Source organism: Gymnoscopelus microlampas (assembly GCF_963454915.1).
Source record: "Gymnoscopelus microlampas genome assembly, chromosome: 7".
NCBI classification, from domain to species: domain Eukaryota; kingdom Metazoa; phylum Chordata; class Actinopteri; order Myctophiformes; family Myctophidae; genus Gymnoscopelus; species Gymnoscopelus microlampas.
Window position 1 is genome coordinate 50,917,227 of NC_139944.1, and position 25,668 is coordinate 50,942,894.

Consider the following 25,668-nt stretch of genomic DNA (forward strand, 5'->3'; position numbering starts at 1 on the left):
ATGCAATCAAAAATCCTTTTCAACAGACGTGTCTACTGGGCACACAATACAACAACGCCCAAACGCCGTGCATACGACGTCCATACGACGTCCTAGTCAGACGTCAGTCGACGTATGTTTTGCAACACAGCTGCTGAATGAGGTCTGACTGGGACGTGGGACGTCGTATGGACGGCGTTTGGGCGTTGTTGTATTCGCCCAAACGCCGTGCATACGACGTCCATACGACGTCCTAGTCAGACGTCAGTCGACGTCGTTTCAACCTATGTTTTGCAAAACAGCTGCTGAATGAGGTCTGACTGGGACGTCGTATGGACGTCGTATGCACGTCTGTTGAAAATACACGTCTTTGTGCAACTTGAATTACGGATTTATTACATTAGGGCAACCAGACTATAGTACTCTACAAAAAAAAACTTCGAACCGCATCTCCTCCCACAGTTTTTTATCCCCTAATGTTGTGCCATATATCAAAATGACCGGCTTGAACGGGAATCGTGCGCTTGTATTTTGCTAAGAGATTGGTTGCATAGTTTAATTGATATTAATTTATTAGTGAATTGGGGAAAAGTTGGGGAAAAGTTGGGGAAAAATGGCAAAATAGAAAAACTAGATTTCAAGTATTTCTTTCTCAGAAACCGTAAGAGCTAGAGATACCAGATTTGGAGGGAAGGTTCATAATTTATTGCAAAATTATTCAAAAAATAATCACACCATTCGGCCTCATGGTGGCGCTATAACAGCCCCCTTTACGTTTTGGCCTATAACTCTTGAACCGTAGGTCCTACAATCAAAATTTCTTTTCACCTGGATTCCTTGGGTCACGACGCATCTCCTCATATAGGCCACGCCCATTTCCGTCGGGCTAGATTTTCCGCCATTTTGAATTTTCTTCAAAACACACTTTTTGCCCCTTTTCCTTCAAATTTTGTCCAAATCTCACACAAATCGGTACACATGATCTATGGACCCATGCGATGAATATATCCAAACGGCATATTGATAGTCCTTACCGTTCATCAGTAATTGGCTTCCAAAGTTAGTGGGAGGGGCCCGTTTTACCAAAAATGCCAAAAATCACCAAAGACACGTCCAAATGTCACAAAAATCGGTACACATGATCTCTGGACCCATGCGATAAACATATCCAAACGGCATTGTAATAGTCCTTACCGTTCGTCCGTAGTATAGTTTAATTGATATTAATTTATTAGTGCATTAAATGTCCCCATACGCTTTAATGGAAAAGTGAAAAAACTCAAATTCAAGTATTTTTTTCTCAAAAACCGTAAGAGCTATAGTTACCACATTTGGAGGGGAGGTTCATAATTTTCTCCGAAATTATTTAAAAAAATATCACACCATTCGGCCTCATGGTGGCGCTATAACAGCCCCCTTTACGTTTTGGCCTGTAACTGTTGAACCATAGGTCCTAAAATCAAAATTTCTTTTCACCTGGATTCCTTGGGTCACAACGCATCTCCGCATATAGGCCACGCCCATTTGCGTCAGGATAGATTTTCCGCCATTTTGAATTTTCTTCAAAACACACTTTTTGCTCCTTTTCCTACAATTTTTTTCCAAATCTCACACAAATCGGTACACATAATCTATGGACCCATGCGATAAAGTTAGCCAAACGGCATTTTGATAGTCCTTACCGTTCGTCCGTAATTGGCTTCCAAAGTTAGCGGAGGGGCCCGTTTTACAAAGAATGCCAAAAATCACGAACGAAACGTCCAATCGATCCCAGATTTGAATCACATGTCGAGGGTGGTTTACTCAACAAATCCCCAAAAGCATTTCCACTTTGACCCATAGGGGGCGCCACAAATGCGTAAAATGTAACCGTTCGATGCAAAAACATGATTTTTGGGGGGATCGATCCTCTCAAAATGAAACGCAAGCGATCTCAGGAGTGACGACACAATGTAATTGGCGCAGCCTCCGACGTTATTCCTCCCGGCGTATTCCTCGAGTCCCGGCGGCCGCGACACGCGACCGGCGTCTGCGCAACCACACTCTGCAATTTCCCCGGAATTGCGACGCGTCTAGTTAATTATTAATACTTATTATTAAATATGGCTCTTTTATTTTTTTAACTTTTTAATGGATCCTATGTAATTAAAGCCTGATAAAAGTGTCAAACTCCCAAAATCCACCAGAATACTGGAAATTGTTAAAAAAAAAAAAAAAAAAAATGTCCTGCAGTGCCGTCCACGTGACGGGGGTCCCGGTGGCGGTAATTTACAGTGAAGAGGGTCTTTTAAACCCGTAACGAATAATTTATACATGTGTGTGTGTGTGTGTGTATATAGTGTAAAGTCCGCAATCTGGCACAACTTCTTCCACTCAAGGAGCTGGCTTCTTTGGCGCAGGGGGTTGTTGGCCGGACGCACCATGCGTTCTGGGTTTGACTCCATCTCGGGGCGCTGCACTTCTCAGCCAAATAGTTCAATATATATAAATAAATACATATGTCAATCAGACATATTTTATAATATAAGAAAAGATCTGTAATATATTATCAAACATCTAACAACAATATGAACTATAGTGTTAACAGAGTGACAATGACATATCACGAGTCATTGTGAAACAATTATGATTCATGGTCACACACTATTTCAGTAATATAATTAAATTGATTATATCCTATTATATTTATTTCATTTTATTTGAATGCAGGGTCATTAAAATGAGTCCATATACAGTGTTGAATTAACTGTGGAAAAACTTGAAGAACAAGGCACTGGATTAAGTATGCTTGGCTGTTAGCCATGGTAACTTAAGTAGGATTGCGTACATTTTCTTTCGTTAAATCGAGTCATGGATAAACTTATCCAGGGTGCTCTGGCTAAACTAATCTGGCAAGATAATTCAGCTTTCATGAAACCGATTCATCGCTAATCCTGGATAAATTAAGCCAGGATAGGTGTTAAATCCAGGTTTAATCTTCCAGGTTTAATCTTTTGGACTTTAAGACAAAAAGAATAATAGATTTCTGATTCTGCTTAACCACATGTGAACTGGTAGATCGGCTGCTATGGTTATTTTTTATAATCGATTCGTTCTGGAACAGAGTTAAACAAATCAATTCCAAGTGCTTGTCAGGGTGAGGTGTCCCCAGTTAAATTATTATTTTGAGGGGTCGCGGCCTAAAAAGGTTGAGAAGCACTGCCCTCGACAATATTCCCCAGACTGGCAGGGAAAAAGAAGAATCCATTTCCTCTTACAACTATTGCTCAAGTGGCTAATCAAATCAATTAACTATTTCAGTCACCAACAGATAACATTCATTGGGCAAATAGGTTATTACGAGTTGGACTAAATCACCTTTGAAATCTTTCAGTTTCTTTTAAGTTGGCTATAAATTACAATTCAGCCCTTTGAAGATGTATAAAAGTGCTTGGTCATCTGTAAAACCACAGTAGTTCACACTCATGTTACATTTGCTTCCTGTTCCCAGCACCTGAAACAACACAGTTCCGCTGTACATGGTAACGTACAAAAAAGGCTGATTTCAAGAAAGTAAGAAGTTAGTCAGACAGACAGTATGGCACAAATACAGACAGGGATTCAAATGGAAAAGAATGACTAAGGACAATATCTAAATATAAACAATTGTGTGTTTTATTTGTCATTTGACCATTCAGATTTTTTTGGTGGTTCCTTCAACCACATGAACACTCACGTCTCGATTCTGGGCATGGCGTGATAGGCCTACATTTGGCAAAAAACAGGCAAAAATAGCAGATCTACGCTCACAACGCGGCACGTCGGTCAGCTATTTTCACTATTTGACATACAACGTAAGTACATAGGGGTTTAAATGGCTAAAGGCGCGTTCATATTTTAGTTTGATAAATACCATACAGAGGACGTTCCACCCAATGAAACATGGGTGTCCCGAACCAATGATTTTATAAAACATAAATGAAAACAATGAGACCCGGCAACGGTACAGAAAGACATACAGACATACATACACAGAATGTATAAAAGCAACACAGGCCATTAGAATTAACAACGAAATATTCTCTATGCCCCTGTATTCATGGTTATCAACATGATTAATACTTTTTAAGGACCCGCCTTGGTTTGGGGATTATTTTTGTTCTACTTGACAGAAAAAAATGAAACCGGGAAATATTTCATTATATACAGCCATTAATATCCATGACTACAGGGAAATGCTTGAGAGAGAAGGGTGCTCTGCAAACGCATTCGTCACCAGATTGGTCTCTTTTCTATAGTTGTCGTCGTCGCTGATTGGCCGTTCGCTCCTACACGTCTCCATCACTGTGCTGAATGGCCCCTTTGAGAAATTGTTGCTCGCGTGGAACGATGGAAGGACCTCTTTTCATCAGAACTGCAAGGAGAAGAAAGACCACGTCAACATCAAAATCTGCCATTCTAGCATGCTTTCTTTTTGCAATGAACCCCTCTACGGCAGTGGTTCTCAGCCAGTGGTCAGGGGACCACCAGTGGTCTTTGAGGGGGTTCCAGGTGGTCCCCAGCTAAATGATAAAGTTGGTAACCAAATGGACCCTTACAGATCTTTTTTTGTTTTTGAGATATTTTGTGGGGCTTTTATGCCTTTATTTGACAGGAAAGTAGGCTGACAGGAAACGGGGAGAGAGATGGGGGGGCGACACACAGCAAAGGTCGTCGGGATCGGGAGTCGAACCGGCGACACACTGTCAAGCTGGCTGGATTACCAGCGTATGTGGTATGCGCCTGGACCACTAGGGCAGCAGGCGCCCATCTTTTAACTCTTGAGAGCATAAAATGAAACCAAATGGACCCTTATGGGTCCATTTGGTTTCATTTGACTCTCTCAAGAGTTAAATTATTCTTAAACATCTGCATTACTTAATTAAAGAATTGTTATTTTGATTAACGTTTGCCTGTTATCTCTCCTATGTGGTACCAACATCAATACAGCATGGATGGAATAGTGGACAAAATCGTATCCAACGATAACAAAGTTTTGGGTCTGAGAGTCTAAATCTCAAATGGTGGTTCTGTGGCTCAAATGCCCAATAAATAATGGACCTTGATATGAAAAGGGTTGAAAACCACAGCTCTGCAGTAAACAAACGTTTATTATCGAGCTACGTGCCTGCTGGGACATACAAGCCTGTGGTTTTCATGCAAATTTATATTTCATTTACTGAAATCCAAATTTAGCAAGTTCATGGCACCCTTTTGACAAATAATGTGATCATGCACAACATTGGTGCAATCAAAGAAACCACAGTAGAGAAGATCCTGTAGCTTACATTCTTCAGGAACTCTTCGGCAACTATACGGGCCCTGGCATTGACGGACAACTTCATCTCGCTGATCTCCTTGTCGATCTCCTCCATGAAGTTGATGACAAAGTCCACCAGCTTGTGCTTGTACATCTGCTCCGTGTGGAAGTTGGTGATCAGGAAGCTGATGTCATAGCCCTGAACCATAGGATGGTACCAAGAGGAAGAAAAGATTCAAACACAGTATAATCACTACACACTAGGATCTTCAATTAGCTTTACACCTTTTAGCTTTACTCCTAAATTTTATTCAATTAATGTACAGGCCACATTTACCAACTGCATTAGGTACATACATAAGTAGCTTCAATGCAGCTATCAACGTTTACTAAGTAACTTGTAGTGTAGCTGGTTAGTCATCTTGAAACATAACTTTTTTAAGATACACTAAAAGCTAAGTAAAGAAGAGTCACTAGTGGCTTAGCTAGCACAATAACTGTATGTACAGTATATACACACACACACAGAGACACCCCAATCGCCCCCCCCAAGATCCGATTGGTTCAGACGGTTTTAAGACCAGTGCAATTCGTTCAGAGATCTGGACCAAAATGGAAATAAGACGTAATATTTCTATTTGGAAATAGACTATTATTTATAGTTATCCTTTTACTAGCATAACCTTTGACCTTTACCTAAAATTACCCACCACCTTAAATAAACAAACAATCATTCACATCATCACACCCTTCTTCCTGTTTTCAACTGATCTCTGGCCTGCATATGGGTTCCTCTTTTGGAATGGAAACAAGTGGCTGAAAAACCTCCACTGGTTTTTATTGTGGATCATCTGATCTCTCACCTCTACAGGTTTCCTCCTCAGGATGAAGAAATTCTCCGCTCTCATCATCATGAAGCGCATGAACTTGTGGCACAGGATCTTCTCGATCTCGTCAGCCTATAAAGAAATCAACAGTCATAACATGTATTGTTAACACTTTTTTCCCCACATTCTGTAGGACCAGTGAAAATTGTAAATGAGTCAGGAGGACCAAGACCTTTTAACTCTAGTCTGTACTTTTTTTCTCCACTGACCTGCTTGACAGCAATGCTGACTCTAACAGAGTTGATGGATCCCTCGATGAGAACCTTCTCCTTGTCATTACGGCTGACCACCACTGGTTGGAGCAGCAGCTCCTTACTGCTCCTGAAACAACAAACCAAAGACAAACGGTTACAAAAAGTACACCATACAAGTTTCTCACAGCCGTGACTTAAGGGCCTTTAACCACATGAACCCTCGTAGTGTCCCCATTCTGGGCAGACTGGGCTATGTCATAACAGGCGAGCTTTGGCAAATATAGCAGATCTACAAGCACACAACAACCATGGCACGTTGCAACACTTCCTGAGCTTGTAATATCTGTTTTCGCAGCCATACAACTATAGGGTTTAAGTACCACTGCCGTGCAAATGTGCATGTTGATACAGCCAGCATTGGTAGATTTGAATGAGAGAGAAAAACAAAATCCCATGGAGGAAAAGGTTTTTGGAACCAGTGTTGATTTATTTTACATCGAAGTTTGATTTAGTTTTAGTCATAGTCCTTTGAATAAAATTCCATTTAGTTTTAGTAATTTTTTAGTCGTCTGAAATGTTTTAGTTTTTGTCCATTATCAGTCGACTCGACTAAATCTACAGTTGATTTAGTCGATTAAAATGTATTTTGGCGGTGCCTTGATGGCGTCGTAATGGCTGATTTTACACTTGGTTGCATGCTGAAAATAGACGATCTACAAGCTCACACCTTGTAGATCTGCTATTTTCAGAGCACAACACCCGAGCGCAACCAAACATAAAATGACTTGTCTTTTAATTCTACTGGATCTCTTCACCACTCGTCCCTCACTAACATTTTAGCCTAGTTTTCATTTGTTGACGAAATTGTCAGTATAATTAGTCATCGTAGCTTAGTTTTCGTCAGTGAAAAAAAGTTAGTTGACGAACATTTTTCCATCTATTTTCCACTAATGCTGGATCAACACTGCCAGGAACACCAATACAGAAACATTATGACAACACACTGTGTGCAATCTAAACGTTTTGAGACGTCCTCATACCTATAAGATGCTTATGAAAGAGCCTCCACAAGTCCCTACTAGTGGCCAGGTGTAAAACATACGCAGCCCTGCCCATACATGCCATCTATTCCCTACTCCGCTGCTCCTGAACGAAATGTTTGAACAAGTCTCTGCATGCGCCACCACTAAAACCCTGGATCAGTACGTGGTTCTCAAAAAGTGGGGTCTTCCAGGGAGGGAATGGGACCCTCAACGTCCCGTCCTTTTCAGGGGCATTTCTAAATGGACCCCTACGACAGTGGTTCTCAACATTTTTCAGACCGTGACCCCCCCTCCTCCCCAAAGTAATCATATTTGACCCTGATAAGCACTTGGAATGTAGTTCGATTTTTGTTTTTCCAATATAGGAGTTCAATTTAGTTTGACTCAGTTCACGGATAAATAGTGAAAATAGCAGATCTACAAGCTCACAAGAGATTGTAGATCTGCTATTTTCACAACTTTTTGCCTCTTTCTTATTGGACAATTTTTGCCAATGTTTGACCAGTTGTTATAGTATAGTTTGTTGCTGTACTTTTGATGCAGTAATGGTCTTTTTCTTTTCTTTCTTTTGAGGTATTATTGTCACCCCCCCTAGGGGGTCAGGACCCTCAGGTTGAGAACCACTGCCCTACCAGTCCATTTGGTTCTATTTGTACACTCTCAGAGTTAATATGGGGGTCTTTGGGGACCACTGCTTCAGACGTACCTGACCTCCACCTCGGGCTTGTTGTGTCTCTCCACCACCTGAGAGGAGAAGTTCTCCAGGCATAGCGCCGCCTGCAGGGTGGCCCGAACAGCGTTCAGGTATGGACGCAGTGTCGCTGTCTAGAAAAGGAACATGTTTCAATAGAATGAATGCAGTGGTGGAAAAGTAACCAAGTACATTTACTCAAGTACTGTACTTGAGTACAATTTTGAGATATTATTTTACTTTACTGCAGTATTTCAAATTTTCTGCACTTTACCTGTACATTTTGATTATTATTACAAAACATACATTAACCACTTAAGCCATTTCGGCCATTTGAAAATAGCTGATCTACAAGCTTACTTGTACTTTTACTCAAGTACATTTTGAATACCGAGCTTGTACTTGCAGCAGACTTATTTCTACAACAGGGTATTGACACTTTTACTTAAGTACAACAAGGTGAGTACTTCCTCCATCACTGAATATAATGAATGAGTGCTTGAGTCATATTACATTACAAAGCTTCTAATAAATGCCAGTTTCAGTGCAATAATAAATATCTCATGGGCTCGACAGATGCCCAGCTATTAAAGCTCTCTGTGGTTATAATAGTGGATCTATATAATATAGTATCTATATATTATAGGTTAACTTAATCGTAGATCTTTTGATTAAAGCAGGTTGAGCAGTAAATGTCATTTAAAAGGAGAGAAACCATCAGATCAGCTGAGATCAACACTTTCTGCTAGGATAGGATGCTCTGTGGTTACACACCGCCTGTAGCATTGTTTACAACAACCATACAGATACAACACTGACTCGGTTAACCTTGGAATTCGAAGCTAAATCGATATTAATCGATAATGTTTCATATCAATAATAATCATCATTCATCTTACCATTTTGCTGCTGCTGTAGAAGGCGGAAGTTCTTTCTGCCACGCCTGGGACTTCTCTTCCGTACGTCTACACATCAGGGTTGCCAGATTTCTTTGCAAAAGGGTTGCAAATATTTTCAGAAGGAGAGGTCTGCGGAGTGCGGACAAATACATATTAATTTGGGGGTCCGGGTCCTTGAAATGTTTGAGAACCACTGGTTTAAACAACATTAGGAAACAAGCCCAAATAAGCAACTACACTTTTAGAAACAAGCCCAAAAAAATGCAACCCATGAACCCACAAACTATCAATATTTACAACAAGCAACTTTACAGGGAAAACAAGCCCAAAGTCGCTTATAAAAAGCAGACATGGCAACGCTGCTTCACATCGCCCGTGCGCTCTATTTGTGGCACGTGACCTCTCTGCCTGGGAGGGAGGAGTTACATCTGCTCTGTTGATTGATTGATTGATTGATTGATTGATTGATTGATTGATTGATTGACTGATTGATTGATTGACTGATTGATTGATTGAATACTTCACGAACAGTGGTACAATTATACATCTGCCTATGATCTGCACCGAGTTGAACGCGGGTAAAATAATACATTTGAAAACTTCTGTTTGATTGATTGAATACCTTATTAACAGGTTGAAAATAGTATAGTGGTACGATTATATAAATAATAAAAACACATACACTTCAATATTGTTGATTTGCCTCAAAGGTTTTATACAAGTGACAGCTAAATCCTGAAATGTTGCTTATTGTAGGCCTATGTACAATTCTCCTGGTTTTATTAGGTAAACTAGTATTTCTGATGCAATGTGACGCAGCTCTGTTTACACATCTCTTTATTCCATATTGATTGTATTACATTACGTTTCTTAGACTATTTTGTTTTGCTTTGTTTGTCTCATTATTGTATTAAATGTTTTTTCAGGTCAATGTGATAAAAAGAAGCTCCGCTCATCGGGGACACGTGGCTCATCAAAACGAACATACGCTTGGAATTATCCATCACAGTCTTCGACGGGGGGAGAGGCTACTCTTTTCTGTTCCTATTTAAACTATCTGTTAGTTGTATATCCTTTATGGCCCTTATATAAAATCCCATCATCATCGATATAACAACAAAACCACACCATGGTTACAAAGTTGATCATTAGCTCATTTATCTAATTTACCCCCCTGCGTAATAATGGTTTCTACCGACAATACCATTAATTCTACCAAGAGGTTTTTGTCTTTTACCATTTCCAGCTTCATGTGGTTGTTTAATATGAATATTGGTCTGAAATGGCTGCATTAATTAATGCAATAGATGTTTACTTTTATTGTAGCTTTTAGTGTGGTTTATTTCTGAAACAACTGCACAGTAGTAATATTGACTACCACCGACCCCCCATACTGGAATGGTTTCTTCCATTATGGACGCCATTCAGACAACAAGGTAAATATTACATTTACTCTTAACAGAAATATTAAATACATTGTTCCTGGGAGGTTTAGATGAAAAGAAAACACAGGCTAAGAGCTTACTTTAGACCATACAGAGTATTATTTACATTTGAGAGAGAAATGTGATCAAAATCTCGTCTGCAGCACACACACTGTACACAGCGTTAAGATGCTGTGATGCTAGGAGTCTCCTAGGTACTAGGTTGTTATTAGCTCTGACTGTGATCATTGTGTGTGTGTGTGTGTGTGTGTGTGTGTGTGTGTGTGTGTGTGTGTGTGTGTGTGTGTGTGTGTGTGTGTGTGTGTGTGTGTGTGTGAGAGAGAGAGAGAGAGAGAGAGAGAGAGAGGGGTGAGCAAATCTAATCTCTTTGGAGTTTGGAGCATTGCTCATTCTATTGATGCTGTGTGTGTGTGTGTGTGTGTGTGTGTGTGTGTGTGTGTGTGTGTGTGTGTGTGTGTGTGTGTGAGTGTGAGTGTGAGTGTGAGTGTGAGTGTGAGTGTGAGTGTGAGAGAGAGAGAGAGAGAGAGAGAGAGAGAGAGAGAGAGAGAGAGAGAGAGAGAGAGAGAGAGAGAGAGAGAGAGAGAGAGAGAGGGGGGTGGTGATCAAACTTAATCTCTTTGGGCCATTGCTCATTCAATTGAGTGTGTGTGTGTGTGTGTGTGTGTGTGTGTGTGTGTGTGTGTGTGTGTGTGTGTGTGTGTGTGTGTGTGTGTGTGTGTGTGTGTGTGTGTGTGTGTGTGTGTGTGTGTGTGTGTGTGTGTGTGCTTCAGAGAGAGAGAGTCAGTCAGAGAGAGAGAGAGTGAAAGTTCAGTTGAAGGTGAGAGGACATTCCTACCTGAGCTCCTGGCAAGTTTTGTTGCAAAAAATTAGATCTAAGTGGAATAAACCTGGTCATTTCTGCAATGACTTAAACCAGGATTACATCAACTTGAACACAATTCTCTCAATACCCAGGCTAAATCAGAAGTTTAAACTTGTTTTGGACAACCTGATAGGATATTCTGGAAGAACAAGCTTCACACACAGGGACTAACTCTATGACTGTTTACTTTGTTCACAGGGGAAACTAAACTGACATCTGGGAATAACTCTAAACTCTGAGTAAGTATCACAGATGTAGGCTTACCTCACAATCCAGAACTGAACTATATTACGTTTGTGTTTTAGATATCTACATGTTTAAAAGTAATTCTAAACCAAAACACAAAGAGCAAGGCTCTACCAGGACAACATGCATGCAGAATTCTATCAACCCCGTAGGTGTGAAAGGGAGAGGTGTGAAAGTAATTGGAACCTTACAATGGAAGCTGTGTTGTGAATTACCCCATTAAGACCGGGAACGCATCTGTGTCATTTTAAGATCTATTTGGCAATTTAAAAAATAGCAGCTATACAAGCTCATATCACGGCACAGAGTGCAGCGCTATGAGCTTGTAGATCTGCTATTTTAGAAAAATCTTGAAAACTTGTGCAAATCTTTGAATTATGTTTAAAGCGAACATTTTAACTCAAATCTTTGCTTCTGCTGAATCTACAAATGTCTTCTAAATCCTAAGACCCCCCCCCTTTTTTTGGAAAAGATTCCAAAAAGAACAAAGGTTCAAATGTTAGACAGCTCTGTTTACACATTTCTTTATTCTAATAGGGCTATAGATTTAATTGTACATGCATTTATTATTTTTGTTTGTTTTTGAATTGAATTGAGAGCCCCTTAGTTTGAATTGAGAGAGAGAGAGAACTGACAGTAATATTTTGACCCATCTCCCACTAACCATGAAGTCTCTCCTCTGAATCGTTATTTGTTCTATATATTTGTAGACTTCTGTCACCACGTGAGAACATCATGAGTGAGCTGAAGGACTGCCCCCCGCTGAAGTACTACGACTTCAAGCCCGTGGAGCATGTCAAAGTGTGTCCCCGCTACACCGCCGTGCTCGGCCGCTCCGAGGACGACGGCATCGGCATCGAGGAGCTGGACACGCTCCAGCTGGAGCTGGAGACGCTCCTGTCCTCGGCCAGCCGACGCCTCAGAGCCCTGGAGGAGCAGAGACAGGTAAGGGGAGGAAGGGACACATTTTGGAAGAGTTTTCTGCAGACTGTTAATTGCTTTCCCTGATGCTATGTAGTCCATGGTTCTGAAGCGGGCAGAAAAACATTATATATATATATAGGGGGCACGGTGGCGCAGTCGGTACTTGGTAGCGCTGTCGCCTCACAGCTGGAAGGTCCTGGGTTCGATTCCCGCAGGGGACGCTGTGGGCGCTGGGGGCCGCGTCATCAGTGCCCATACCCTAGGTGGGGTTGGCGAAAGGGCCTCTCTGTGTGTAGTTTGCATGTTCTCCCCGTGTTCCCTAGGGTAGATACCCTAACAAAAACATGCAGTAATCCTGGTCACTATACTGCCTCAGTCGGGGCGCCTGATGGAGGGAAACGGAACTGGTTGGAATAACGTGAACACGTTATTCCAACCTTCCACGCGCTACGTCCAACCAGGGAAACTCTCCCCTGTCAGCCAGGTGATAAGAAGGTCAGATGGCTCTCATGCATTGAAGGAGGCATGAGCTCGGCCCTGGCCTGCCTTGGTTGGCAGAGGGAAGATAGTTCCCAGGAATACATAGACAATTGGCACTGGGTGTAAAAAATGGGGTTACAAAATCGTGGGATAAAAAAACAAGGCTTTTAACGATTCCTGTTCCTTAACGATTTCCTCTTAACCCATTAAAGGAATAGTTCACCCAAAGAATTACTAACGATTCCTATAGGGGGGTTCTAAATGGACCCTTACAGGTCTGTAACTGAGAGTGTACAAATGGACGGGTCCATTTGGTTCCATTTGTACACTCTCAGAGTTATGATGGTCCTTGCCCTTTAAAAGTGTGAGAACCACCGGTATAGTAATTGTATGGCAGACGTGAAGTCCACATACCAGCTCTGACAGTGTGATAAAACCCGGTTCCAGTAACGGTTTCCAAATGTGACAGAACCGATTCTTTGGTTCCTCAATGTTGGATCTGGTTCCTTCGATTCCAACCGGTTCTGAATCGTAAACAAAGCCATGTTATTATTTCTCAGATTCTCACAGACTGGCAGGATAAGAAGGGAGACAAGCGGTTCGTGAAGTTGGGTAAAGATCCAGACCCCTCCGCCTCGTCTCGCCACAAACCCAAAAAACAGAAGTTGGACGGCAAAGGCGGCCACGGGCCGGGACCCGGTCCCGGTAGATCCAAGACCAAGAACCTTCAGCCCAAAGTCCACGGATATGAGCTCACCGAAGAGTCACAAGACATTCCCCGCACTCCAAAGAACGACGCCCCGAACAGGTCAGCAAAAAACAGCAACTATTTACTGATACTGTATATCAGGGGTCTTCAACAGGGGTCCGGGACCCCTAGGGGGTCCTCAGAGTTACTATAGGGGGTCTGCCAAATCTTTGTGCGATAGGATTCTTTTTTTACATTAACCACTTGAACCTTTAGCATCTCTATTCAGAGGAACATTTGCCGAAAATACAGCTTGTAGATCGGCTATTTTCGGCAAAGTTGGTGTAGGGGGGAAGAGGAGCAAATCAAGTACTAAGTATTGTAGGTTTAAGTGTGGTGAAATGAACAAAAACATTAATTTACACAACACTGATGATAGTCAATGAAGCCATATATGAAATCTATGAAAAAGTTTAATCTGCAACACAATTGTATGCAATGTTGTGGGGAGGGGGTCCCTGCTTCATCTCTCTCTCAGCTAAGGGGTCCCTCGGCCTGAAAAAACGTTGAAGACCCCTGCTGTATATATCTCTGGTGTCTCGTCCTTCTATTTACACTCTGCATTGCTCCTTTATTCTGTCTTACGATACCATCCCCCTAGACAGGGATATACACACCATCTCTGAACTAGGTTGTAAACCCTAGTTATCACCCCCTTGAACAGATATATAAGGTCATGCTTGCACCCCTCCCTGGGTGGGAGGATTCAAATGGGTTGTTTATATGAAATGTAATTATATATTTATTTCTTTTGCAGATTTTGGGCATCAGTTGAACCGTACTGTGCTGACATCACAAATGAAGAAATCAGAGTGCTGGAGGAACTTCTGAAACCCCCAGAGGATGAGGCTGAATATTATAAAGTATGGCTTAAAACCATTCATATACCGTATATTTCCAAATAGTAGCCCAGCTACCGCAAATAGCCACCCTCTACCTAATACCCACCGGCGCTCTGACACCATTTTGTGTATTAAACGCCCCATCCAAATAAAAGCCCCGGTCCGTGCAAATGCTGGGGCGTTTATTTGCACTTTCCTAAGCCTAATTGGAACTGTAACCAAATAATGGCCCGGTGCAGGCCGGTGCAAAATTAAATAAAAGCCTGCTGCAAATAGCCACCTGGTTCATTGTCAGGTATTCATTCATTCATTCATTCATCCGCCCACTGCCAGCGCTTTTACCTTATCTTTTTGACAACAAACAATGTCTCGGTAGAAAGATGAGTCTCTCTTCTCTCCACTGGGAAAAAAAACACATTGCAAACACACCGCAATCGTCCGTTCTGTAGTTATAGGCAGTTGAATATAGCTCACCATCTTGTCCTCCTGTGTAGATTCCAGCTTTGGGGAAACACTACTCCCAGCGGTGGGCTCAGGAGGACCTGCTTGAAGAGCAGAGGGAAGGAGCACGGGCCAACGACAAGAAGAAGAACCTCATGGGAGGGCCGCTCTCTGAGCTGGACGCCAAGGGTAAAAAGCTACTGTGAAACCTGTGTGTTGTTGAATGAATGTTAAAGAGCTGCTACACTGTGCATGCACCATGTGGTTATCATTTAGCTTGATGTCTGCTGATGCTCTTCTAGATGTGGATTCTCTGCTGAAGAAGTCTGAGTCCCAACACGATTCTCCGGAAGATGGCTGTCCCTTTGGCCCACTCACACAACGTCTGCTCCAGGCCCTAGTTGAGGTTCGACACAGTTTTACCATTCTGTGCACTCAATTAACATGACCGTTTTTCAAACATGCACTGATGCTTCATCGAATTAATCCTGTGACACCTCACTGATATACGGCTGTGTGGGGATTTGTTAATGTGTCCCGGCAGGAGAATATAATCTCGCCCATGGAGGACTCTCCAATTCCAGACATTTCCGGGAAGGACGCTAACGATGGAGCTGGAACATCTCCTCGAAGCCAGGGCAAAGCTTTCAGGTATTTGCACATCATCTCTTGTACAGTATGGACTGTTTGTTTAATGCATCCTAATGTCATTTTATAATTTTATAATTGTGTTTCCTTGTGCTTGATGTTCTCTGTGTAAAGCACATTGAATTGCCTTGTTGTTGAAACGTGCCATACAAATAAAACTGTCTTGCCTTGCCTTTGCCTTCATCATCTCCTCAGCGTTCCCCACACACGCTCTCTGGAGGCGCGGATCAGGGAGGAGCTGGTGTCCCAGGGGCTGCTGGACTCAGAGGAGCGTCCGGGAGCAGGAGGAGACTCTGAAGACGAGGTTCTGGCAGAGCTCCACAAGAGACAGGCCGAGCTCAAAGCTCTGAGTGCCCACAACAGAGCCCGCAAGCAGGAGCTGCTCCGGTGAGAACATGCATGCATCCATCCACACAGAGAGATAAAACAAGATGCGGTCTTAATAACTGCATGGCTGTCATCATATTGATTATGTTAGTCTTACCCAAATATGGAGGGACGGAGGGACAGTGGATCTGAGATTAAGAACTCACAAAACCAGTGCAGTACCACATTGTCAGAATACTTGTCTTGGATACAACCATGATGGCAGTACTATGTCAGTCATCTCCCCATTGGAAGTATTGAGAGACACACACACACACACACGCACGCACGCACGCACGCACACACACACACACACACACACACACACACACACACACAGACAGACAGACAGAGATAACTGGAATCTCAAGGTGAAAGAATTATAAAAAATAAATATTTAGGAGTTTATTTACTAACCCTAACACTAAGCCTATTGGTGTGCATGAGAAAGAAAGTTGGTTTGTGACATTAGCCGCAGGCATACAGACAGACACACACTCACAAACACTCTTCTAGACGGCTCACCCCTTAGGTGCCACAATGTAAAAATGTATCCTTCTTTTTCTTTAATAGCACTGCTAGAGAAGAGAATGTACTAGGCAACCTAGAGGTGTGCGCATAGTTCCTGTATATAAGTATATGTATATATATTAATTCACCATTTAGTGGAGCCACTTCAGCAACTTCATTAATTTATTAGAATTGTCGTTTCGCAGCTCAACTAAAACGCTCCAACATAAAGTTCCAACTCACTGTGTTGTACGTGATGATTGTGACAATGGCCGTCTTTTTTTATTATCATTAACGGGTCTTGTCTGTTGCTTCTGACCGCCAGGCTAGCGAAGGAGGAGATGCGTAAACAGGAGCTGAGGCAGAGGGTCAGGGTTTCTGACAACGAGGTCATGGAGGGATTCCGCCGCATCATGGCGGCCAGGCAGAAGAAACGCACCCCCACCAAGAAGGAGAAGGACCAGGCATGGAAAGCCCTGAAGGAGAGAGACAGCATCCTCAAGTTACTGGATGGATAGGGGAGGGGGGCGAGGCGAGGGGTCGCCTGAAATGAGGGGGTGATGCACAGCATAATCCTGAGTGTTCGTTTAACAGAAATGGACCATAAGGGTTCACTTTTACACTCTCACAGAGTTAAATTAAAGGAGTAGTTCACCCAAAATTATATTTTATATCAATTACACACCCGATGAAGCCTTGAATTCATGGAGTTTTTAAGCCAAGTTCCTAAGCCAATAATTTGATGACCGGCGGAAAGATGCTAATGTCTCCAGTAGGAGACTCAAAAGAGACTCTTTGAGTCTCCTACCGGAAACACAGCCGGTCATCAAATTATTGGCTTAGGAATGCGATAAAAACAAAAAAATCTCCATGAATTCAAGGCTCCATGGGATGTGTAATTGATAGAAAATAAGTGATTTTTGGGCTGAACTATTCCATTGACACTCAGGATTGTACTGTGATACACTGTATGAGAGATATGGGGGGGGAAGTCTTTTTGTTTTGTTTTTGTTCTATTGATTAACAATGAATATAAGTTGTATGAATGTGGTCATAGTTTGTGCTCCATAGAGCGCCCTCCTGTGGCCCGCTGGCCATAAACATTTTCTTTTTTAAAACGATTCTTGTGACAGTTGTGTACAGTATTGTATTATACTGTTTGACTGGAGGCATGTATATTTTGATTAGGGATATTTTTGTAGCATGTATATGTAGTAAACATTGTGACAATGTGGTAGACATCGGTGTAGGACATTGAAGACTATTTCTACTTTTGTTTTTTCGTTGTTGGTTGTTTTTCACTTTTTTATGTTGTTTTTGTTTACCATGTATCACCATGAAAAATAATAACTGAATGTTTGAATAAATTAAATACCAAGACTCTTGTTTTTGCATGTCTATCAGATGCATCAGCTATCAGATACTTGCCTATAATGTGTCCTTTTATTCATTATCTATATGCTAAGTAAATTATCTAAGTAAAAGTAGGAAATGGACACTAAACATCATGCCAAGTTCCTTTTTACCCACCCTTCTTTTTTTTTTTTTTATGTCAGGGTTCTTTAATTCACCCACTTTATTTGGTATCGGTGCTACTGCAAAAAATATATTTTATTGTTCATGTCTTACACCCTACCCTTTTAACATAAGATCGCTGGGAATCATCATCCTGTGATCGTATTTACATATTTAAAAATATATATATTATACTGGTTGTTATTAGACAACTATTGTAAAATCACAGTGGTTCTGGAAAAGAGTAAAGGGCATTAGGGCACATGATCATCATGTGACATGTGTTACAGAGCATACGAAAATGCGAGGCGTTGTGAGCTTGTAGATCTGCAATTTTTGCCTCTTATATTATTTCACAATTTGGCCAATGTTTGACCAGCTATTATAATATAGTTTGTTGATTACTTTAGATGCATTTATGCTATTTTTCTTTTATTTTTATTGAGGTATTAAAAAGGTCTTAAAGCCCTTAAATGTCACTTCACTGTCATCTGGGGAGTGGGGACCCCCTCGGGCCCCCCAAAATCATGTGGGGGTCCCGACCATAGAGTTACAAATAAGGTCCCGACCCACAGGTTGATAACCACTGCTGTAATGAAGCACTGTACACGTCGTAGTGTCACGTGATCATTTCCAGCCAATGGACACAAGCTCATGGTTCCGCCCATAGCGCTGCTTTTGAACAACAGACTGAAAGGTATGAGCAGAAACTAAAACATTTACTATTAGAATAAAACTATTAAAAACATAAAGTATTACAGCAGAACATGGGCTCTAGTGTCACTAATATTTATATTAGAACGGAACCATGTTGGTTTTGTTTTAGCTAGCCTAGCATGCTGCTAGCCAAACAACCCACAGAAAGAAAGCATCACTATTATGTAACAACATCATAGTTATAACTTATCTATTCTCTTACACCGTTTACTGTTATTACTCACGTTGAAACGGCGAGGGAAGACGTTAAAGTTGATAGTAGTAATAATTCACCCTTTTAAATTAAAAGTCACTAGGCTACACCGTTTTGGTGAAAAACATGTATACTGTATTACTCTAATTAATACAGTAGTTCTCAACCTGTGGGTCGGGACCCCCATGACCCCACATGATTTTTGGGGGCGTCCCCAGATGACAGTGAAGTGACAATTTAAGGACCATGGACAATGCTAGATTAGCTGAGGCTCAGTCTCATGGACAGTGTAATGTATACTGTTTAATCACTCCACCTTTCTTCCAGACCATAGTTTTGTCTGACCAATCAAGGATAAGCCTATGCTTAGCAATAATACGTCATTATTTATTACCACACATCACATCAATGCTAGCCAGAGAATATCCCTCTCCACTGCCCCATGGCTCATGTACCCAGTTTTTGAGCCAAGAAAGGGCCAGCCTGACCTGAAGCATTCTGTTCTCTAAACATGATCCCACTCTGGCTAAAGATATCCGGCTATGTCTTCACTGCAGACCTCTGTATTGCATGCACTACACTTAAATGTTGAAATCACATTCCTCAGCCTGTGTTCAGGCCTGTAGAGAGTTACACACATTACAGCAATATTACATGTAATATCAGTGTTACATTACATTAGTAACAATCTGGTATGGTCCTCTTCAGGATGTGTGTGATGTAGTAACACTGAAGAGTAGCACTACCAGGTTATTGAACCGTTTTCAACCAGCTGCCATCAGACTGCTGAACAAGGCATGAGCCTTGTTCAGCAGTGGACAAGGCTGCTGAACTAACGATACGATGGAAATAACGATACGATGGGAACTATGCACTAAAACAAATCCACTTTTTTACTCTTGTAAACCTTTGATGTGACAATAAAGCTGAAACATTCTGATTCTGTCTGGTACGGTTCTTTTCAGCATGTGTGGGAGAACAGCCTGTACCCTGGCTCCTGACGAGGTGAGTCGAGCCTCCGGGTACAGAGACCGGGGAGGACAGCGCCGACGGCCCAGATGGAGAGACGGAGACGCAGACAAATACCGGCCTTCGTACAACAAGAGTCCCCAGTCTATGAGCCCTGTCCTCTTGTCCCAGAAGCACTTTGATAAGGTGAATGAATAATGTATTATCCATTTGTTTTATAGCAAGTTCTAAAGGGGAGTGCTACAGTAAAACAATAACCAAATTACTTTATGTTTCTTGTGTTCATTCAGAATGCACCTGGAGATGAGTGCGTGCTGGCGGCCATGCGTTGGGGCCTCATACCGTCATGGTTCAAGGAGAAGGACCCGAGCAAGATGCAGTACAGCACTAACAACTGCCGCAGGGAGGGCCTGTTGGAGAAGAAGTCCTTCAAGGTACATACTGTAGAGTGAAGGTGAAGGAGGTAGGGAAGTTTGCGCTCAAACTCAAGGCTTACTTGAGTTTAGGCTCAAACTCAAGGCTTACTCAAGGAAAACAGGTGCGAGAGGTCAGCATGAAAGTCCATAAACAAAAAGAAGGGGCTCGCACACTGAAGGATGAAAACTGAGGCTCTTTAGAAGCAAAAAATAGTCTTTACTTACAAAAGTGCAAAAAGTGACATGGTGAAAAAAAAGTTTCGGTCCTCAGACCATCAACACTCTAAAGAGCCTCAGTTTCCATCATTCAGTGTGCGAGACCCTTCTTTTTGTTTAAGGTACATAGAGTTTCACATATTACTTGGATGGTAAAAATGCCAGTCCATTCTTAACCACTTTCAACCTGACATGAGTAAAAAAAGAATACATAATAATAATATAAAATAGAGTGAACATCTACAAGATCACAACACGTCGCAATGCGACACGTTGTGAGCTTGCAGATCTGCTATTTGTCCTGCCCCGACACCGTCGTATGACGAAGTATAAAATAAGGGTGGTTAATTTAAGCACCCCTAGTCTAAAATGAATGAACACATTTTCTTTGCCATACTTGTGTCCTGACTCCTGAACACTATCACACTGTCTCTGAAGGACCCCCTGCTTAAAGGACAGCGCTGTGTGATCCTGGCCGATGGCTTCTATGAATGGAGGAGACAGGAGAAAGAGAAGCAGCCCTACTTTATCTACTTTCCACAAACTCAGGGTCACAGTGAGGCAACAACACCCTGCACTCCAGAGGAGGAATCCCCAGAGCTGAAAGAGGTCCGTGCTTGGCTAGCAGTGACACTGTATGCATTGTTTATGGGCCATTTTTACAGTAATGCCCCTGTAGCGTAGCCTAGTAAACCAGTGCGGTCGCGTGAATGCTGAAAACACATGATCATGTGAATTCACGCGACTGGGATGCCTTCTAGAAGTGTGTGTGTCTGTCTGTCTGTCGGTCTCTCTCTGTCTCTCTCTCTCTGGTAAATCTGGCAAACTGTTGGGACTGATCAGTGGCAATGTATTGTGCATGCTGCCAGTGGGACAATGAAGTAACTCCCAGAATATAATATTTCACATATACGTATGCGTTGTAATTCTTCAAATATTTAACTTTTAAAACTTTAATACTGGAAGTCAATGGAGGTTAGATAACTGCCCAAATATGGAGACAACTGACTATGGTCAGTTGTCAGTTGGCGTGGCGTGGTCATCATGGAACACACACCGGTATTAGAGCCTGTCTTGTATAGGGTAGTGGCAGACTGGGGGCTATCTGGAGAATGTATGATCAGATGTATGGTATTATTCAGTGTGATGCACCAATCTCACCATGACATATTCCATTATTTTCAAACATACCTGGAAATAAGAAATCATTTGGATTCTGAATTTCAGGCAATTCAAAAAATCTAAACGATAACACCTTCAACCTGGCGCTCCTGTTTTGGGCATGTCACATGATGTACATTTGTTTCTGTTGCGTTGCAACGTGTTGTAAGCTTGTAGAGTGGCTATGTTCGGTGCACAAACACCATAGTACGACGTAAGTATAAACAGAGCTTAAGTGGTTAATGAGCAATTGCCTCTCTTTTGGGTTAGGAGGACAAAGAGACAGATGAGTGGAACGGGTGGAGACTGCTGACCATGGCTGGACTGTTTGACTGCTGGACACCCCCGGAGGGTGGGGAACCCCTCTATACCTACAGCGTCATCACTGTGGATGCTTCTCCTAATCTACAGGGCATCCATGACAGGTAAAAGGCTGCGTGATAAAACCATCAAGTTCTCCACCTTGTGTCTGTATGATGTAGTGTTGATTTTGACAGCAAATTTTTATTCAGTTTTAGTCATAGTCTTTTGAATCAAATTCCATTTAGTTTTAGTCATCTGAAATTTCATCTGAAATGTTTTACTGTTAGTCTAGTTTTAGTTGACTAAATATCATAACATTATAGTCGACTAAATGTACAGTTGATTTAGTCGACTAAAATGTATTTTGGCGGTACCTTGACGGCGTCGTAATGGCTGATTTCACACTTGGTTGCATGCTGAAAATAGCTGATCTACAAGCTCACAACGCGTCGCAGCGCGACGCGTTGTGAGCATGTAGATCTGCTATTTTCAGAGCGCAACACCGAGCGCAACCAAACATAAAATGTATTTTAGTTCTACTGGATCTCTTCTTCTCCACTAGTCCCTCACTAACATTCTAGTCTAGTTTTTATTTGTTGACGAAATTGTCAATATATTTAGTCTTAGTTGTAGTCATCATAGCTTAATTTTTATTTAGTTTTTATTCAGTTTTCGTCAGTGAAAAAAGGTAGTCGGTCAACATTTTTTGTCATTGTTTTAGTCGACGAAATCAACACAAGTATGAAGCCCTGAGCCGACCGTTTACGTTTTTTAGGATGCCAGCTATCCTGGACGGAGAGGAAGAGGTGAGGAGATGGCTTGACTTTGGGGAGGTGAAGTCTATGGATGCCTTGAAGTTGCTCCACTCCAAGAACGTGTTGACCCACCACCCTGTCTCGTCGTTCGTCAACAACTCGCGCAACAACTCTCCAGAGTGTCTGCAGCCAGTGGATCTTACAAAGAAAAAGGTGACTTGTTTCAATTACATCCGCCTGTGGAGTTGGTTGGGAGTTGTATTTTTGCCTTTTTTTGCCAGAACAGCTTTTTCTGTTAGCACGGTGGCTGCAAATATGATCAGATTAGCAGGAAACTTTGCTGATAGTTTGGTCATTGGACAAGGGAAAACTGATTGATTGAACTGCCCAAAAGGGGGGTTGGTGATGGGCATGGCTTCTCTTGAAAATTATAACTCCCAAACAGGTTCACGTAAAGCCGCCAAATGCTAGTATTTGCATTCATAAAAGGCAAACCCATCAAATCATTTGTCCAATTAAACAAAATTGAGTGACTAGAGTACTAGAGAGCTCATTTTCAGCCACGTAATGAATGTAGGATTGGCTATTTTTGAATAGACAAAGTATAAAATAGGGCATTAGTGGTTAACTCTCAGACATAAGGAAATGCTTTTATGTTGACAAGTGCATAGCGTGGGGTTATGCACTCTGAGTGCAATCTTTCTAGTTGGTACTGTATTTGATCAGTTCTTACAATGCCATTGTTTTTCTGATGGTTTGAAAGGGCTTCGCTTACAAATATGCACATTATTTGTCTTAGGAACCCAAGCCCACAGCCAGCAGTAAGATGATGATGAGCTGGCTGAAGAGCAGCAGCAGCCCAACCAAGAGGAAAGAACCAGAGACATCAGACTGTAAGGAAGAACAAACCAAGCCAGAGATGAAGCCTAAATCTCCAGGGCCTCTTGAACAGTGGCTCCAGGGTAAAAAACCCAGAACCAACTGAAGACACTGGAACTGAAAAGTCAGCATTGATGAGACAAGTAATATCAATCCTCATTCTTTGTAAGAGCCCCAGGGCTCAAAATGTCATGTTGTTTATAAATCAGTTGAAGGAGCTTGGCAGTTTTGACGTTTAACTTTCTTAAGAATTTATGTATTCTTTTATTTCGAAAAAAGTTATACTAGTTATGTATTGCATTTACTACACTGTAAGTTACACTACCTCAACTTAATCTTCTAGTTATGTTGTACTACATACAGTACATGTACGTAGTTATGCGTTACTGGACATTTTGGAATTCAATGTTCAGAGTTTCATCCGACAAGATTTGCCAAGGCTTTTGAATACTACTAATGGTCTTATTCTCACCAGTAGTCAGTTTGATTTACTATGTTGCCTTTGTGATGATTTCTGACCCCAAGTGTCTGTGGATTTAGCCATATCCAATGCTTGCCAAGTGTGTAGGGCCATCCACACCCAGATTGATACTGTAACGATATGAGCATCCACACTTTTGAACAATAACTTCCTGTAAACATGCCATGTAAATTAGGATGGATGTTGATTGGCTGTCAGTGTGTTGACATCGTTTATTAAAGGACCACAATGGAAACAAGCCTTCAGGCTTTCTTGTGCTTTTATCCTTTTGAAATTGAATTTTCAATAAAGTGCTCAGTCATAGTTGTGGCATGGACTCCATCCACTTGAGTTACTGTAGAACGATTGTTTTAACCCATTAAGACCTGAGGCGATTCTTAAAAATGTTTTCTAAATCCTAACAGTTTTTTTTTTTAAATCCAAACTTTTTTTTCAAGATCGTTCAAAAATAGCAGATCTACAAGCTCATAGCGCGGCACTATGAGCTTGTACATCTGCTATTTTTGAATAGCCAAAGAAATCTAAAGAGACACAGTTGCGTTCCAGGTCTTAATGGGTTTTAAACTGTGGTTTTAGTCTTCTGCCTTGAAGCTACAGTAATAAACACACATTATACTTAAAGATATTCAAGATAGTTTTATTACCCTTATTACTTGGAACGCAAAGACATTTTCAAACAATGTAGATGCTACGCATTTATCATAGTACTAATATAATGATGAATGCCAACACCATCCCCCCTCACAATTCTTTATGCTTCTTTCAGTTATGTATCCTATTGTATTTTGTCCTCTATGATGCAATTCAAATTCTAAACATAATATACGAACAGACGGTAAAAGATCTGATCGATTAAAAAGAAATAACAAGCACTTAAATTGTTTGCCAACGTAAGCAATTGGCAGAGACGTATATGAGATTGACAACATAGCTTTTTGCCTTTCCCCCACGAAATGATTGAGAGGTTTGCAAATATACAAAGTCTTGCAATAAGTAAAAAGAGAAGTACTATCTAATAGTCCTCAGTTATTACGAGTGATATTTATACTTGAGAATAATCTCTGTCCCCTCCCAAACTTTATCAGGTAGAACGTCATCCTGTCTCGATTTGTTTGGTTCATTTCACCATTGATTTTTTTTCTTTTTTTGTGATAAACAAAAGAACAGCTCGTTTATACAAGACACAACTTTTCCTCACTACTGAGAAAGAGCAAAACAACCGGAGATGTGGGGAGAGCATTTATACATCAAGGAGCAAGAGGTTTAACTCACACACACAATGTTCTTTCTCAGCTTTTGAGCTATTAAACTGTGTTTATTGTGGCTCCAAAATGAGATGGTTTAAAACAGACCTTCCGGTTTATTTTAGATGACGTCGGCAAAGGTGCAAGAAAAGGTTCTGAATACACCCAGTCTGACTGACTTGTTATGGAACTTATTTCCACCCATGAACCAATTAACAAGAATCAGTAGGCAGCATTATGAACGAGATCCACACATGCACTTTCTTTCACACGGACACAAATTGCACATTCTGTTCCTTCACAACTTTCCTTCAGCACTGGAACTCTGGGACCGAA

The 25,668-nt window shown here is 41.5% G+C and overlaps 3 protein-coding genes across 3 annotated transcripts; 2 read left to right on the forward strand and 1 right to left on the reverse strand.

The window, feature by feature from the left end:
• Window positions 1–3,611: 3,611 nt before the first annotated feature.
• On the reverse strand, window positions 3,612–9,092 carry LOC311048176 (actin-related protein 2/3 complex subunit 4-like). The gene is made up of 6 exons (XM_084061264.1): window positions 8,972–9,092; window positions 8,088–8,206; window positions 6,354–6,465; window positions 6,121–6,216; window positions 5,286–5,456; window positions 3,612–4,372 (listed from the first exon to the last, which is right to left on the reverse strand). The coding sequence occupies exons 1-6, from the start codon at window positions 8,972–8,974 to the stop codon at window positions 4,367–4,369; spliced, it is 507 nt and encodes a 168-aa protein (XP_083917390.1). The 5' UTR covers window positions 8,975–9,092; the 3' UTR covers window positions 3,612–4,366.
• A 1,296-nt stretch (window positions 9,093–10,388) lies between these two features.
• Window positions 10,389–17,863, forward strand: tada3l (transcriptional adaptor 3-like). The gene is made up of 10 exons (XM_084061242.1): window positions 10,389–10,407; window positions 11,477–11,517; window positions 12,235–12,469; window positions 13,489–13,736; window positions 14,434–14,539; window positions 15,013–15,148; window positions 15,262–15,365; window positions 15,504–15,610; window positions 15,803–15,994; window positions 16,809–17,863. The coding sequence occupies exons 3-10, from the start codon at window positions 12,260–12,262 to the stop codon at window positions 16,999–17,001; spliced, it is 1,296 nt and encodes a 431-aa protein (XP_083917368.1). The 5' UTR covers window positions 10,389–10,407; window positions 11,477–11,517; window positions 12,235–12,259; the 3' UTR covers window positions 17,002–17,863.
• A 792-nt stretch (window positions 17,864–18,655) lies between these two features.
• On the forward strand, window positions 18,656–24,283 carry hmces (5-hydroxymethylcytosine binding, ES cell specific). The gene is made up of 7 exons (XM_084061251.1): window positions 18,656–18,695; window positions 19,874–20,063; window positions 20,168–20,311; window positions 20,948–21,118; window positions 21,941–22,095; window positions 22,749–22,941; window positions 23,528–24,283. Exons 2-7 carry the CDS (start codon window positions 19,875–19,877, stop codon window positions 23,711–23,713), a joined length of 1,038 nt encoding a protein of 345 aa, XP_083917377.1. The 5' UTR covers window positions 18,656–18,695; window position 19,874; the 3' UTR covers window positions 23,714–24,283.
• The last annotated feature ends 1,385 nt before the right edge of the window (window positions 24,284–25,668 follow it).